A 13,856-nucleotide genomic window follows, 5' to 3' on the forward strand; every position below is an offset into this window, starting at 1 on the left:
AATCTAAGGGAAAGGACTCGTCCTTACCCCAGTCCAAACCAAAAAGACCGCAGCAACGGAAGATTCAGTCGAGGTTTCGGTCCTTTCGGCCCTCAGCCAAGTCCCAATCCTCCACGTCCAACAGGCCTCAGAAGGGCCAGAGGAACTCTTATGCATGGCGGTCTAAGTCACGTCCTCCAAAGACCGCCGGAGGCACCGTCTCCAAGGCAGCCTCATGACTTTCGGCCTCCCCAAACCGCATTCTCGGTCGGTGGCAGGCTCTCCCGCTTTTGTGACGCCTGGTGGCCACATGTCCAAGACCGATCGGTGAGAGACATTCTGTCTCACGGTTACAGGATAGAGCTCAGCTCTCGTCCTCCGACTCGTTTCCTCAGAACATCTCCGCCCCCCGAGCGAGCCGATGCACTTTTTCAGGCGGTGAACACTCTGAGGACAGAAGGAGTTGTGATCCCCGTTCCCCTTCAAGAACGTGGTCGCGGTTTTTACTCCAACTTGTTCGTGGTGCCAAAAAAGGACGGATCATTCCGTCCTGTTCTGGACCTCAAACTGCTCAACAGACACGTGAGAACCAGACGGTTTCGGATGGAATCTCTCCGTTCTGTCATCGCTTCGATGTCCCAAGGAGACTTCCTAGCATCAATCGACATCAGGGATGCTTATCTCCATGTGCCGATTGCACCAGAGCATCAACGCTTCCTGCGTTTCGCCATCGGGGACGAACACCTTCAGTTTGTGGCACTGCCTTTCGGCCTGGCGACAGCCCCACGGGTCTTCACCAAGGTCATGGCATCCGTGGTGGCGGTCCTACACTCTCAGGGACACTCGGTGATCCCTTACTTAGACGATCTCCTAGTCAAGTCTCCCTCCCGGGCGGCATGCCAACACAGCCTAACCATTGCTCTGGAGACTCTCCAGAGGTTCGGGTGGATCATCAATTTCCCAAAGTCAAAATTGACTCCGACCCAATCACTGACTTACCTCGGGATGGAGTTTCATACTCTCTCAGCGATAGTCAAGCTTCCGCTGGACAAACAGCGTTCGCTGCAGACAGGGGTGCACTCTCTTCTTCGGGCCCAGTCACACCCCTTGCGGCGCCTCATGCACTTCCTAGGGAAGATGGTGGCAGCTATGGAGGCAGTTCCCTTTGCGCAGTTTCATCTGCGTCCACTTCAATGGGACATTCTCCGCAAATGGGACAGGAGGTCGACGTCCCTAGACAGGAACGTCTCTCTTTCACTGGCAGCCAAAACCTCTCTTCAGTGGTGGCTTCTTCCCACTTCGTTGTCGAGGGGAAAATCCTTCCTGCCCCCATCCTGGGCTGTGGTCACGACGGACGCGAGTCTGTCAGGGTGGGGAGCGGTTTTTCTCCACCACAGGGCTCAGGGAACCTGGACTCCGACAGAGTCCTCCCTTCAGATCAATGTTCTGGAGATAAGGGCAGTGTATCTAGCCCTAAAGGCGTTCCATCGGTGGCTAGAGGGCAGGCAGATCCGCATACAGTCGGACAACGCCACGGCGGTCGCGTACATCAACCACCAGGGCGGCACACGCAGTCGTCAAGCCTTCCAAGAAGTTCGGCGGATTCTGCTGTGGGCGGAGTTCACATCCCGGGCGTAGAAAACTGGGAAGCAGACTTTCTCAGTCGCCAGGGCATGGACGCAGGCGAATGGTCTCTTCACCCGGACGTGTTTCAAGAGATCTGTTGCCGCTGGGGAACGCCGGACGTCGACCTCATGGCGTCTCGGCACAACAACAAAGTCCCGGCATTCATGGCACGGTCTCAAGATCACAGGGCTCTGGCGGCGGACGCATTAGTTCAGGATTGGTCGCAGTTTCGACTGCCTTATGTATTTCCTCCTCTGGCACTGCTGCCCAGAGTGTTACGCAAGATCAGGTCAGACTGCCGCCGCGCCATCCTCGTCGCTCCAGACTGGCCGAGGAGGTCGTGGTACCCGAATCTGTGGCACCTCACGGTGGGTCAACCGTGGGCACTCCCAGACCACCCAGACTTGCTGTCTCAAGGGCCGTTTTTCCATCTGAATTCTGCGGCCCTCAACCTGACTGTGTGGCCATGGAGTCCTGGCTCCTAGCGTCCTCAGGGTTATCGCAAGATGTCATTGCCACTATGAGACAGGCCAGGAAACCAACGTCCGCCAAGATCTATCACAGGACTTGGAGGATCTTCTTATCCTGGTGCTCTGATCAGGGTTTTACCCCCTGGCCGTTTGCCTTGCCCACTTTTCTTTCCTTCCTTCAATCAGGAATGGACAAGGGTTTGTCTCTCGGTTCTCTCAAGGGACAAGTATCGGCGCTTTCCGTGTTTTTTCAAAAGCGTCTAGCCAGGCTTCCGCAGGTCCGCACGTTCCTGCAGGGAGTTTGCCACATAGTCCCTCCTTACAAGCGTCCTTTCGAGCCACTGCGGGATGTCTCTCTATCACGTCTTTCGCAGAAGGTGGCATTTCTAGTGGCAGTTACATCGCTCCGTAGAGTGTCGGAGTTGGCAGCGCTGTTATGCAAAGCCCCCTTCCTGGTTTTTCACCAGGATAAGGTGGTTCTGCGTCCGGTCCCGGAATTTCTCCCTAAGGTGGTATCCCCTTTTCATCTCAATCAGGATATCTCATTACCTTCATTTTGCCCTCATCCAGTTCACCAATGTGAAAAGGATTTGCACTTGTTAGATCTAGTGAGAGCACTCCGGCTCTACATTTCTCGCACGGCGCCCCTGCGCCGTTCTGATGCGCTCTTTGTCCTTGTCGCTGGCCAGCGTAAGGGGTCGCAGGCTTCCAAGTCAACCTTGGCTCGGTGGATCAAGGAACCGATTCTTGAAGCCTACCGTTCTTCTGGGCTTCCGATTCCTTCAGGGCTAAAAGCCCATTCTACCAGAGCCGTGGGTGCATCCTGGGCATTGCGGCACCAGGCTACAGCTCAGCAGGTGTGTCAGGCGGCTACCTGGTCGAGTCTGCACACTTTCACGAAACACTATCAGGTGCATGCCTATGCTTCGGCAGATGCCAGCCTAGGTAGGCGAGTCCTTCAGGCCGCGGTTGCCCACCTGTAAGAGGGGGCCGTTTTTCGGTTCTTTTTATCAAGGTATTCTTTTACCCACCCAGGGACTGCTTTTGGACGTCCCAATTGTCTGGGTCTCCCAATGGAGTGACAAAGAAGAAGGGAATTTTGTTTACTTACCGTAAATTCCTTTTCTTCTAGCTCCTATTGGGAGACCCAGCACCCGCCCCTGTTCCCTTCGGGCTGTTGTTCTTTTGTGTACACATGTTGTTCATGTTGAATTGTTCTTTCTTTGTCGCTCCATTGGGAGACCCAGACAATTGGGTGTATAGGCTATGCCTCCGGAGGCCGCACAAAGTATTACACTAAAAGTGTAAAGCCCCTCCCCTTCTGCCTATACACCCCCCGTGCTCCCACGGGCTCCTCAGTTTTTATGCTGACTATTTCGGATGGCAGAAAAGTGGGCCCATATAGGGCCCCCAGCATGCTCCCTTCTCACCCCACTCTTGTCGGCGGTGTTGTTAAGGTTGAGGTATCCATTGCGGGTACGGAGGCTGGAGCCCACATGCTGTTTTCCTTCCCCATCCCCCTTAGGGCTCTGGGTGAAGTGGGATCCTATCGGTCTCCAGGCACTGAGACCGTGCTTCATCCACAACTCCTGAGGAGCCTGCTGGATAGGAGCCGGGTATCGTTCAGGGACATGGCCCTGCTACTTGGAGGTACTCTGTGTCCCCGTGGGGACCGCGCACAGCAACACTCCAGCATTGCTGGGTGTGCTAGTGCACCGGGGACCGCGGCGCTGACCGGGTTAAATGTGCCATTACACACTGCAGCGTCGCTGAGTGTGTTTGTGTATGGGGACTACCGCGCTGACCGCCGCTGCCATGGTTAACACTGCGGCGCGGCTGGGACTTGTAGTGCGCCGGGGACTTCCGCGCCGGCCGCGCTTTTACGGCGGCCGCGCTTATTACTCGAGTCCCCGGCTTTTGCGGCCTAGTCTTTTTTCCTCCCACCCCCAGCCCTGACAGGCAGAGGAAGGGCGGGACGCTGTACAGGACGAGCAGCAATGAGGGCTGGAGCATGCTTTGCATACTCCACCCCCCTCACTGTGCACAGTGGGGCACCAGTTCCCGCACTTTCTGGGTCACGCCCACAGCTCCCTCCTCTCCTCAGGACGCCGGCAGCCATTCCTGTCAGCTCCTCGGACGCTGCAGAGGGGGACAAATTCTAAGGGAGACCCAGGCAGGGATTCTGGTGGCCTCACAACCGCTTTAAGCGGGTGGTAAGCAGCACCTGTGGTGCTAGCCCCATTGTGCAGAAGTGTAATTATAAATTATATGTTTATGGTATATACTTTACACTGTATGGTGCACAGTTGATTTCTGGCTATATACCCTATTGTGTTGCTCAGGGAAGACAATAGCATGGTGCCCACAAAAGGCAGGGGTGCCAAAACACAGGCTTACTATGCTGCCTGCGCCGCATGTACGACCCCGCTACCGGCAGGATCCACTGACCCTCACTGTGTACACTGCTCGGCCCCTGCGGCACTTACTCAGCCGGAGCCTCTGCTAAGGGGGGCCCAGGGGGAACCACCTGCTGACACTGTCCAGGTGACGGGGACGGAGTTTGCAGTCTTTACGGATAAACTCTCTGAGACTATGGCTAAGATACTAGAAGCCTTGCAGTCCAGACCGGTATCTCAGCACAGGGACACTGTTGAATCATTGTTCCCTGGCCCCCCTCAGTTGGACCAACAATGTCCCCCCGGGGTGTCTCATAGATCCCAGGCTGAGGGCTCTGACACAGACCCCAGCCCGAGACCGACTAAGCGAGCTCGCTGGGAAATTCCCTCGACATCATCATATTGTTCAGGGTCTCAGCGGGGGGAATCTCTGGTTGATGACGCGGAGACAGCTGATCAGGATTCTGATCCTGAGGCCGCTCTCAACCTTGATACTCCTGATGGGGACGCCATAGTGAACGATCTTATTGCGTCCATCAATAAAATGTTGGATATTTCTCCCTCAGCTCCTCCGGTGGAGGAGTCAGCTTCTCAGCAGGAGAAATTCCGTTTCAGGTTTCCCAAGCGTACACCGAGTATGTTTCTGGACCACTCTGATTTCAGAGAGGCAGTCCAGAATCACCATGATTGTCCAGATAAGCGTTTTTCTAAGCGCCTTAAGGATACACGTTATCCCTTTCCCCCTGACGTGGTCAAAGGTTGGACTCAGTGTCCCAAGGTGGATCCTCCAATCTCCAGACTGGCGGCTAGATCCATACTTGCAGTGGAAGATGGGGCTTCACTCAAAGATGCCACTGACAGGCAGATGGAACTCTGGCTGAAATCCATCTATGAAGCTATTGGCGCTTCTTTTGCCCCAGCATTCGCAGCCGTATGGGCGCTACAAGCTATCTCAGCAGGTCAAGCGCAAATTGACGCAGCCACACGCACGTCCGCGCCGCAGGTGGCGTCCATAACCTCTCAGACGTCGGCATTTGCGTCTTACGCTATTAATGCTGTCCTGGACTCTGCGAGCCGTACGGCGGTTGCATCCGCCAATTCGGTGGTACTCCGCAGGGCCTTGTGGCTACGGGAATGGAAGGCAGATTCTGCTTCCAAAAAGCGCTTAACCAGTTTGCCAATTTCTGGCGACCGATTGTTTGGCGAGCGTTTGGATGAAATCATCAAACAATCCAAGGGAAAGGATACATCCTTACCCCAGCCCAAACCGAACATACCCCAACAGAGGAGGGGGCAGTCGAGGTTTCGGTCCTTTCGGGACGCGGGAAGGTCCCAATTCTCCTCGTCCAAAAGGCCTCAGAAAGATCAAAGGAACTCTGATTCATGGAGGTCTAAGTCACGTCCTAAAAAGACCACCGGAGGTGCCGCTACCAAAGCGGCTTCCTCATGACTTTCAGCCTCCTCAATCCGCATCCTCGGTCGGTGGCAGGCTCTCCCGCTTTTGCGACACCTGGCTGCCATGGGTAAAAGACCGGTGGGTGAGAGACATTCTGTCTCACGGTTACAAGATAGAGTTCACCTCTCGTCCCCCGACTCGATTCTTCAGGTCATCCCCGCCTCCCGAGCGAGCCGAGGCTCTTATGCAGGCGCTGGGCACTCTGAAGGCAGAAGGAGTGGTGGTCCCTGTGCCTCTTCAGCAACAGGGTCACGGTTTTTACTCCAACCTGTTTGTGGTCCCAAAGAAGGACGGGTCTTTCCGTCCTGTCCTGGACCTGAAACTGCTCAACAAACACGTAAAGACCAGGCGGTTCCGGATGGAATCCCTCCGCTCCGTCATCGCCTCAATGTCCCAAGGAGATTTCCTTGCATCGATCGATATCAAAGATGCTTATCTCCACGTACCGATTGCTCCAGAGCACCAGCGCTTCTTGCGCTTCGCCATAGGAGACGAACACCTGCAGTTCGTGGCACTGCCGTTCGGCCTGGCAACAGCCCCACGGGTTTTCACCAAGGTTATGGCTACTGTAGTAGCGGTCCTCCACTCTCAGGGTCACTCGGTGATCCCTTACTTGGACGATCTGCTGATCAAGGCACCCTCTCAAGAGGCATGCCAACACAGCCTCGACGCTACTCTGGAGACTCTCCAGAGTTTCGGGTGGATCATCAATTTTCCAAAGTCAAATCTGACACCGGCCCAATCGCTGACATATCTTGGCATGGAGTTTCATACCCTCTCAGCGATAGTGAAGCTTCCGCTGGTCAAGCAGCGTTCACTACAGAAAGGGGTGCAATCTCTCCTTCAAGGTCAGGCACACCCCTTGAGGCGCCTCATGCACTTCCTGGGGAAGATGGTGGCAGCAATGGAGGCAGTCCCTTTCGCGCAGTTTCACCTGCGTCCTCTTCAATGGGACATCCTACGCAAATGGGACAGGAAACCGACGTCCCTCGACAGGAACGTCTCCCTCTCTCAGGCGACCAAAGCTTCCCTTCGGTGGTGGCTTCTTCCCACTTCATTATCGAAGGGGAAATCCTTCCTACCCCCATCCTGGGCGGTGGTCACGACGGACGCGAGTCTGTCAGGGTGGGGAGCGGTTTTTCTCCACCACAGGGCTCAGGGTACGTGGACCCAGCAAGAGTCCTCACTTCAGATCAATGTTCTGGAAATACGGGCAGTGTATCTTGCCCTGAAAGCGTTCCAGCAGTGGCTGGAAGGCAAGCAGATCCGAATTCAGTCGGACAATTCCACAGCGGTGGCATACATCAACCACCAAGGCGGCACACGCAGTCGGCAAGCCTTCCAGGAAGTCCGGCGGATTTTGATGTGGGTGGAAGCCACGGCCTCCACCATCTCTGCAGTTCACATCCCAGGCGTGGAAAACTGGGAAGCAGATTATCTCAGTCGCCAGGGCATGGACGCAGGGGAATGGTCCCTTCACCCGGACGTGTTTCAGGAGATCTGTTGCCGCTGGGGGGTGCCGGACGTCGACCTCATGGCGTCCCGGCACAACAACAAGGTACCGACGTTCATGGCACGGTCTCAAGATCCCAGAGCTATGGCGGCAGACGCCTTAGTTCAGGATTGGTCGCAGTTTCAGCTCCCTTATGTGTTTCCTCCGCTGGCACTGTTGCCCAGAGTGTTACGCAAGATCAGGGCCGACTGCCGCCGCGTCATCCTCGTCGCTCCAGACTGGCCGAGGAGGTCGTGGTACCCTGATCTGTGGCATCTCACGGTCGGCCAACCGTGGGCACTACCAGACCGACCAGACTTGCTGTCTCAAGGGCCGTTTTTCCATCTGAATTCTGCGGCCCTCAACCTGACTGTGTGGCCATTGAGTCCTGGATCCTAGCGTCTTCAGGATTATCTCAAGAGGTCATTGCCACTATGAGACAGGCTAGGAAACCAACGTCCGCCAAGATCTACCACAGGACGTGGAAAATTTTCCTGTCATGGTGCTCTGCTCAGGGTTTTTCTCCCTGGCCTTTTGCCTTGCCCACTTTTCTGTCCTTCCTTCAATCTGGACTGGAAAAGGGTTTGTCGCTCGGCTCCCTTAAGGGACAAGTCTCAGCGCTCTCTGTGTTTTTCCAGAAGCGCCTAGCCAGACTTCCACAGGTACGCACGTTCCTGCAGGGAGTTTGTCACATCGTTCCTCCTTACAAGCGGCCGTTAGAACCCTGGGATCTGAACAGGGTGCTGATGGTTCTTCAGAAACCACCATTCGAGCCAATGAGGGATATTTCTCTCTCACGCCTTTCGCAGAAAGTGGTTTTCCTAGTAGCAGTCACTTCTCTTCGGAGAGTGTCTGAGCTAGCAGCGTTGTCGTGCAAAGCCCCTTTCCTGGTGTTTCACCAGGACAAGGTGGTTCTGCGTCCGGTTCCGGAATTTCTCCCTAAGGTGGTATCCCCCTTTCATCTCAATCAGGATATCTCCTTACCCTCTTTTTGTCCTCATCCAGTTCACCAATGTGAAAAGGATTTGCACTTGTTAGATCTGGTGAGAGCACTCAGACTCTACATTTCTCGTACGGCGCCCCTGCGCCGCTCGGATGCACTCTTTATCCTTGTCGCTGGCCAGCGTAAAGGGTCACAGGCTTCCAAATCAACCCTGGCTCGGTGGATCAAGGAGCCAATTCTCGAAGCTTACCGTTCTGCTGGGCTTCCGGTTCCCTCAGGGCTGAAGGCCCATTCTACCAGAGCCGTGGGCGCGTCCTGGGCTTTGAGGCACCAGGCTACGGCTCAGCAGGTGTGTCAGGCGGCTACCTGGTCGAGCCTGCACACTTTCACGAAACACTATCAGGTGCATACCTATGCTTCGGCGGATGCCAGCCTAGGTAGACGAGTCCTTCAGGCGGCGGTTGCCCACCTGTAGGAAGGGGCCGTTTTACGGCTCTATTACGAGGTATTATTTTACCCACCCAGGGACTGCTTTTGGACGTCCCAATTGTCTGGGTCTCCCAATGGAGCGACAAAGAAGAAGGGAATTTTGTTTACTTACCGTAAATTCCTTTTCTTCTAGCTCCAATTGGGAGACCCAGCACCCGCCCCTGTTTTTTTGTGTACACATGTTGTTCATGTTGAATGGTTTCAGTTCTCCGATATTCCTTCGGATTGAATTTACTTTAAACCAGTTGATAATTTTTTCCTCCTTCTTGCTTTTGCACCAAAACTGAGGAGCCCGTGGGAGCACGGGGGGTGTATAGGCAGAAGGGGAGGGGCTTTACACTTTTAGTGTAATACTTTGTGCGGCCTCCGGAGGCATAGCCTATACACCCAATTGTCTGGGTCTCCCAATTGGAGCTAGAAGAAAAGGAATTTACGGTAAGTAAACAAAATTCCCTTCTTTGGTTCATGGTTCAGTTCTCCGAACATCCTTCGGATTGAATTTGCCTTAGACCAATTTATAAGTTTCCTCCTTCCTGCTTTTGCACCAAAACTGAGGAGCCCGTGATGCACGGGAGGGTGTATAGGCAGAGGGGAGGGGTTACACTTTTTAAAGTGTAATACTTTGTGTGGCCTCCGGAGGCAGAAGCTATACATCCAATTGTCTGGGTCTCCCAATAGGAGCTAGAAGAAAAGGAATTTACGGTAAGTAAACAAAATTCCCTTCTTTTCAGAGTAGATGGTAGATATTGACATATGAGCAATAAATCCACAATGTACCACGTTTGGCAGAGGCAAAAATGGTGGCAGCTGCCTTACTGTTTGGTTATACTCCAGATTTTCTTTCTATCATAGCATAATCTTTTTCAAAGAGATGACTATGGTATAGATATAGCCCCTGCAACTTTTGTGACGAAGCTTTTTTCATCTCCCACCAGTCTCGGTGATGAACTGATGTGTTTATAAGTGACCGCTGCTGCCAATCACTGACTGCAGTGGTGGCATATCAGCCCTACTGCTGTCTCTGCTGTGGCCAGAGATTGGTTGCAGAGGTCACATAATGAGATAACCACAACATCAGTGGGATGACTAAAAAGAACGGTGGACTGAGAAAGTATCGGCAGAGGACTGGTATCGTGAGTATTTCTCTTTTTTTATTTTACGCTATTGTAAGCAGTTTGTAAAATATGTCATCGGGCTGGAAAACCCCTAATGGTGCGTAACATTATATTTTGCAAGTTTAAATATATTTTTTTTTAATAATTTCTAAGCCATTACTCCATATGCTTGGTGCAGAGATATGTAAGGAACGTGCGGTATACCAGAAAAGGGACATCATTTATGACTTGATCACTGTTTAATACACCTCTGTGCTATAAATGAGGCTTGTAGACTGGAATATGATACTGCCCAGGGAAGGTGCATTTGGTAAAGCAAGTACAGTAATATTTCCTAACAATAATAAAATACCGAATTAGTGTTACTAAATAATTCATAATCTCAAAGTTCATTACAACTTTTGACAAATGCTCTATACACTCGCTGTTTACTGAGCGTAGACTTCATCTCTGCCTCGTTTTTCTCCTGTCTTAGCCGGGACAGTGTAACATTGAAGAATGTCCTTGCAAGAGAAAAGTTTCGGTAATCTGAGCGTTTGTCTCGTCTTTTTTATGTATTTTTTTTCCATTGCTTTGGTTGCATGGAGTTTCTAAGTGCTTGCCTCTATATAGTGTGTTGCTTCAGTTTTCACGGTGTATCTTACCTTAGTACCTTCCACTATTGGTCCTCATGCAATATCTGTATACAAGATATGTAAAACCTAGCGCCACTAACATATATAGGGCACTACAAACAGCAGCACCATGGATTGTGGTTATCCACCTTTGGCGACATTTTTTTTTACTTAAATGCATGTATTTGAGGAGAAAAATTATTTTTGCAATTAATCAAAAAATATTGCAGCTCTTTGGTTTACTGGACATTCAACTTTGATGTGGTCTATGGCTATAACCACCAACCAACCCCCACCACTCCTCTGTACTGCAGCCAGGGTTCCTTGATGGTCTCCGCACTTCACAGGATGGAGCATGACCACTGCAGCCAATCAATGATAGATTATATTGTATCCATTCTTTCATAAGCAACGGGCCATACAGCTGAAAAGTGTTATAAATTAGTAAGAACTTGACTGACAAAGGCAAAAAATGATTAAAGTGTTTGGATTGTAACCAAAGAAGAATAAGGTATAAACCGTGATATGGATTAAAGAAAGACAACCAAAATCAGTCTTCATCTTATGGTGAACTCTCCTTAGGGGTTAGGTAATAAGTGGAAATTGTGTTGTTTTCACAGTTCATGGCTATATTATCTCTATGTATTACCTCAATCTCCATGTATCTGTACCGCACTGTTAACTGAAAGTGAGCCACTGCAGAGAGAATAAATATTTATTTTCTCCCTGTAGCCGCTGATCCATTAAGGTTGACTAATGTGATATAAGGTCAATTTGCAGGTAAATATTGTTAAAAGACATGTGAGGCTGCCTTACTGGAACAATGGCTGCAGGGAGAAAATTAACTTATATCCTCCCTGCAGCCACTTGCTTGAAGTTCTGGGAAGGCAGCCTAACATGATTTCCACTCTATTTACCAGCAGATTGACCCTATATCTGCTGGTAAATAGCATTTCTGGACATAACAGATTTCCTTTAAGTTTTAAATTTTGTCATGATGCCAATTTAAAATTTGATCCTGATATCCAGTAGCCAATGTATGTCCAAGTGAGGCATCTTTCAGTCCTTGAGGCATTCATCAGACATACATGTTTCTGTGTTTTGATAACATAAAGCTAACTGGACACAATTAAAGCAAATCTATTAAAAACAATAGACTGAGCAGCACCAAGATATTATATTGTGCCATATAAAGGCACTGGCAGCTATACAGTAGTACAATAGGCAATCTGAATAGAAGAAACTAGAAAACTTTTGTATATTATTAAATGGAAAAGTATAAATATCAGGTCAAATATACTGTTGGTAGTGGTTATTCCTTTTGCACCACTTTTCTTGGGTAGCAACATTATGTCAAATGCCTATATGTGATCTGATATTTATACTATTCAACTAGAATTATTCTATTATGCTTTTGTGAACATCTTGTTGTATGACAGACATTGGTTACTTTACATCTGTTTTATATATAGGAGGGGAATGCTGATTAATGGGAGATATTTCCCTCCTGGCATGAGATGAGCTCTGGGCACTGGTGAGCAGCAAGGAAGGGGTTAACTCTGGCTGGATTTCCCTGCTAGGTCAGGTAACTCAGCTGCGTCCCTGCCTACGCCTACCAGCGCTAACGCCCCACAATAAATATATATATATATGTATGTATGTATGTATGTGTGCATGTATGTGTATGTATATATATGTATATATATGTATATATTTATGCATATATATATATGTATATATATGTATATATATATGTATATATATGTATATATATGTATATATATGTGTATATATATATATGTATAGATATGTATATATATATGTATAGATATGTGTATATATATATGTATATATATATATATATATATATATGTATAGATATGTATATATATATGTATATATATATATATATGTATGTATATATATATATATATATATATATATATATATATATATATATATATATATATATATGTATGTATATACAGTTAGGTCCAGAAATATTTGGACAGTGACACAATTTTCGCGAGTTGGGCTCTGCATGCCACCACATTGGATTTGAAATGAAACCTCTACAACAGAATTCAAGTGCAGATTGTAATGTTTAATTTGAAGGTTTGAACAAAAATATCTGATAGAAATTGTAGGAATTGTACAGATTTCTTTACAAACACTCCACATTTTAGGAGGTCAAAAGTAATTGGACAAATAAACCAAACCCAAACAAAATATTTTTATTTTCAATATTTTGTTGCGAATCCTTTGGAGGCAATCACTGCCTTAAGTCTGGAACCCATGGACATCACCAAACGCTGGGTTTCCTCCTTCTTAATGCTTTGCCAGGCCTTTACAGCCGCAGCCTTCAGGTCTTGCTTGTTTGTGGGTCTTTCCGTCTTAAGTCTGGATTTGAGCAAGTGAAATGCATGCTCAATTGGGTTAAGATCTGGTGATTGACTTGGCCATTGCAGAATGTTCCACTTTTTTGCACTCATGAACTCCTCGGTAGCTTTGGCTGTATGCTTGGGGTCATTGTCCATCTGTACTATGAAGCGCCGTCCGATCAACTTTGCGGCATTTGGCTGAATCTGGGCTGAAAGTATATCCCGGTACACTTCAGAATTCATCCGGCTACTCTTGTCTGCTGTTATGTCATCAATAAACACAAGTGACCCAGTGCCATTGAAAGCCATGCATGCCCATGCCATCACGTTGCCTCCACCATGTTTTACAGAGGATGCGGTGTGCCTTGGATCATGTGCCGTTCCCTTTCTTCTCCAAACTTTTTTCTTCCCATCATTCTGGTACAGGTTGATCTTTGTCTCATCTGTCCATAGAATACTTTTCCAGAACTGAGCTGGCTTCATGAGGTGTTTTTCAGCAAATTTAAGTCTGGCCTGTCTATTTTTGGAATTGATGAATGGTTTGCATCTAGATGTGAACCCTTTGTATTTACTTTCATGGAGTCTTCTCTTTACTGTTGACTTAGAGACAGATACACCTACTTCACTGAGAGTGTTCTGGACTTCAGTTGATGTTGTGAACGGGTTCTTCTTCACCAAAGAAAGTATGCGGCGATCATCCACCACTGTTGTCATCCGTGGACGCCCAGGCCTTTTTGAGTTCCCAAGCTCACCAGTCAATTCCTTTTTTCTCAGAATGTACCCGACTGTTGATTTTGCTACTCCAAGCATGTCTGCTATCTCTCTGATGGATTTTTTCTTTTTTTTCAGCCTCAGGATGTTCTGCTTCACCTCAATTGAGAGTTCCTTAGACTGT

The 13,856-nt window shown here is 49.3% G+C and overlaps 1 protein-coding gene across 1 annotated transcript in view; it reads left to right on the plus strand.

Annotated features, from left to right (window-relative positions):
• Positions 1-13,856, plus strand: part of LOC142243350 (intraflagellar transport protein 70A) — a 144,879-nt gene that overhangs the window by 89,648 nt on the left and 41,375 nt on the right. The window contains exon 15 of the mRNA XM_075315194.1: positions 10,442-10,489. Coding sequence (XP_075171309.1) covers positions 10,442-10,489 — 48 coding nt within the window. The remainder of the gene's footprint in view (positions 1-10,441; positions 10,490-13,856) is intronic.

This window comes from Anomaloglossus baeobatrachus, chromosome 6 (assembly GCF_048569485.1).
Source record: "Anomaloglossus baeobatrachus isolate aAnoBae1 chromosome 6, aAnoBae1.hap1, whole genome shotgun sequence".
NCBI classification, from domain to species: domain Eukaryota; kingdom Metazoa; phylum Chordata; class Amphibia; order Anura; family Aromobatidae; genus Anomaloglossus; species Anomaloglossus baeobatrachus.